The 3,415-nt window shown below is 58.4% G+C and overlaps 1 protein-coding gene across 1 annotated transcript in view; it reads left to right on the top strand.

The window, feature by feature from the left end:
- Nucleotides 1-3,415, top strand: part of LOC104547344 (chromosome unknown open reading frame, human C2orf54) — a gene marked incomplete at its 5' end in the record, with an annotated part of 4,875 nt that overhangs the window by 494 nt on the left and 966 nt on the right. Inside the window, 2 exons of the mRNA XM_010192988.1 lie at nucleotides 1,042-1,264; nucleotides 2,027-2,180. Of these exons, the coding sequence (XP_010191290.1) occupies nucleotides 1,042-1,264; nucleotides 2,027-2,180 (377 nt within the window). The remainder of the gene's footprint in view (nucleotides 1-1,041; nucleotides 1,265-2,026; nucleotides 2,181-3,415) is intronic.

Genomic DNA, 3,415 nt, shown 5'->3' with positions numbered 1-3,415 from the left:
CCAGCCTGGAGCTGCCTCCGATGCAGCTGGGGAGCCCCAGCAGTAGTCCCTGCAGGAACGGGTTGGGGCGTAGGTCCCTGGGGTGCCCAACCCACCCAAAGCCTACAGGAGCGAGCGAATGCCCTGCCAGCTGCTGGGATGGGCTTTGCCCTCAGCTGAGTTAGGGGACATGCAGACTACTTCCTGCCATCCTATGGCAGAGTTGTCCTCAGACATCTTCACCCTGGGTTGATATCACCCGCTGCAGTGGGTGGCAGCTCCACACTGGGCTCACCCACCCCTGCCATTAGCTCCCAGGAAGGGTTTGCTCAGAGACTTGGTGGGTTTGGCTCAGCCTAACCACATGCACCCCATCTCTCCTGGCCTCCAAATGCCCCCTGCTCCTTGGAGGAGACTGTTTGGAGGCTGAGCTGGAAGTGTGTCAGGGCTGGACCAGGACCTCGGGCATGAATCTGACTCTGTGCAGGCATGGGCCCCATCTGGGACCAGTGTCCTTGGGAAGAACACAATGGGGAAGGGATCCTGGGGATGCCCATAGGGCTCCCAGAAGCTTCTTCATGCATTTCCTTCTCCAAAGGTGCTGTTTGAAGTAAATCTCGGCCCTGATGGAAAGGTGATGTGAGAGTACCATGCCCCAGCAAGTCTACCATTCCCGCCTTCCTCCACGGCCAAGCCAGAGCCCTTCCTCTTCCTTTGCCCCCACAACCTGAGACCTTTCCTGGTCCAATTTTCTTGGACCACATTATTTTCCTTGGCACGGGTCAGCCATCCAGTGCCACGGCTCCATCTGGCTGCTTGGAGTTTCCTGTGGTGCCCACAGCCACTGGCCCAGCCCTGAGCCCCGCTGCAGCAATGCTCCTTCCTGAAAACCACCCCAGCGGGGTTTGGAGAACAGCTTTTGCCACAGCCAAACCGCAGCGTTGGAAAGGGATGAGTCGAGTGGGGCGGGACGTGCCCATGGGTGTTGCGGCACACACCCGGTTCAGCCTGCGGGACCAGCTGCGGTAACCTCCTAACCACGGCCAAACCTTCCGCATCCAGGTGACCTCAGCGCTGAAAGTCTGCAGAAAGATGCCATGGAGCTCTCCTTGCTGATTCGTGGTGGCTGGAAAAGCATCCGCTTTGACATCATCCCCGTGGTGAGGAGGTGGCAGGAGCCCCTCCGGCTCGAGGGGCGGCAGAGCAATGGGGCCTTTCCTGCCGACAGCCTGCGGACGGCCACTGAGGAGGCCCACCTCGTTCCCGCATCCCCCCACTGCTGGAGGTGAGCGACTGGGGTGACCCTATCCTGGGGAACACCCCCTAGCCAATGGCACTGCCGGGTGGATAGTGGGATAGGAAGGGGATAGGAAACTGAAGACCTGTGTCCACAGTGGAGTGAAGTCACGCCCTTTGTGTTCCCCTGTGTCAGGGGAAAAAACAGCCAGATTTCAGGCAGCTCAAGGAAAAAGGGAGGGGGTGCAACTGAGGGACCCCCCCCAAATTAGTTCCAGGAGCTGAAGCCTGGCTGTGTGGAGGGCAGCAGCTCTCAAATCACTCCTTGGGCTTCAGGAGCCAGCTGGGGCATTTGGCAGCAGTGGGGTGAGGTTGGGGCCCTCAGAATGGGCTGCAGGAGGGAGGGGGCCAGAGTGATATATCTCACCTGCCAGCACAGCTACCCAGCCCCAAGGAGGGGCCGAGCATCTGGCTGGACCAGGCCAGGGTTATTTCGGGCACAATGTGGTCCAGCCAGATGCTTGACCTCTCCTAGGAGTCCAATCCAGCCTCCCCTCTCTGGGGCAGCTGTCAGCCATCCCCACTGCACATAGGAGAGCACAACCCTGCTGCGCTCCCCCTCTCTTGTCCCTCCTGGGAAGGCAGAGGCTGTTCAGCAGTGTTCCCATCACCCTGCAAATCTCCCCACTCCCTTTGCCAAAGACGGGTGCAGAAGGCAGATGCAGGCTGTGGGTGGCCAGGGGGGGATCCCCACATGTGCCAGTGCAGGTCTCCATCCCCCTGCTCACTGCACCACACTGTCTCTCCCCAGATCCTCCACTCACCTGCCCATCCTGAAGCTGCTCCGAATGGTGGACACACTGAAGGGTCCCCGTCTGGATAGCCTTCGCCTGCTTGACCAGCTCCGCAGCCAGGACTGGGGAGAGGAGGGGGGGCAAGGTGGTCTCACCTTCAACCACCTGAAGGTAGGTAGGTTCTGCTGATGGGACCAGGGCTCTCTAAGCTCCCCTGCACCCTGCCGCAGCCGAGTCGCTGCTGGAAGAAGATCCCAAACAACAAACCCCGGTGCCCGCACTGCTTTGAGATGTACCAGTCTGTGGCTGTGTCTGGAAAGGGCACACGCTGCTGATCTTGGTTAGAGTGGTTTGATTCCCACATCTGGAATACTGTGTCCAATTCTGTGCTCCTCAATTCAAGAAGGACAAGGAGCTACTGGAGAGAGTCCAGCATAGAGCCACTAAGATGATGAGGGGACTGGAGCATCTTCCATATGAGGAAAGACTGAGAGAGCTGAGGCTGTTCAGCCTGGAAAAAAGGAGACTGAGGGGGGATCTCATCAATGCTTATAAATATCGAAAGGGGGGGGGGTCAGGAGGATGGGACCAGACTCTTCTTCATTGTGCCCAGCGACAGGACAAGGGGCAATGGTTGCAAACTGGAGCACTTTTTTACTGTGAGGGTGACAGAGCCCTGGCTCCTTCTCTGGAGACATTCAAAACCTGCCTGGACGCGTTCCTGTGTGATCTGCTCTGGGTGACCCTGCTCTGGCAGGGGTTGAACTGGGTGATCTCCAGAAGTCTCTTCCAACCCCTGCCAGTCTGTGACTCTGTGTTTGCTCCTTCTCTCTGGTGAATGGCAGGCGCTTGCAGGATCGAAGCAGCACCCTCCAGCCTGAAACACTGAGCGTTGAGAGCCAAGGCTCTGTGCCCATGTGCCCTGACACGGGCTGCCCATGTTAACGGGGCTGTGCCATGCCTGCCACGCCACAGGTTGTCCTGTGCCCTGGTGTGCTGAGAGGTGCCTGTGCAGGGCTGAGGCTGGTGTTTCCTCTGACAAAACCCTCCTTTCCCACCCAACCTGTTTTTTGGCACTCTGGACCTGCGCCAGCTGGTGACGCTGGTCGGGGATGGGGCCGTGCTGGGGACAGCGCCAGGTGGCACAGTCCAGGTGTGGTGGCTTTCTGGGCTGTGGGTGGAGAGGGAAGAAAAGTCCTCTTCTACTGAGAGCACCGCTCCAGCTCCAAGGCACGCAAATCCTGTGGGTTTTGCTTTAAGTTGTGTTCTTTGATATTTTTTTTTTTACAAAGAAGGGCATGGTATGCACTGTCATTCAAAAGAACCCCTTCTGTCCCAGCCCACTGCATGTATTGCCCATTACGCTGTGTTGCTGAAAGGCATCGGTGCCAGGCTGTTTGCCAGCG

This window comes from Mesitornis unicolor, unplaced genomic scaffold, assembly GCF_000695765.1.
Source record: "Mesitornis unicolor isolate BGI_N332 unplaced genomic scaffold, ASM69576v1 scaffold31209, whole genome shotgun sequence".
NCBI classification, from domain to species: Eukaryota; Metazoa; Chordata; class Aves; order Mesitornithiformes; family Mesitornithidae; genus Mesitornis; species Mesitornis unicolor.
Note: the sequence above shows the minus strand (reverse complement) of the source record. Positions and strands in the feature narration are given on the sequence as shown.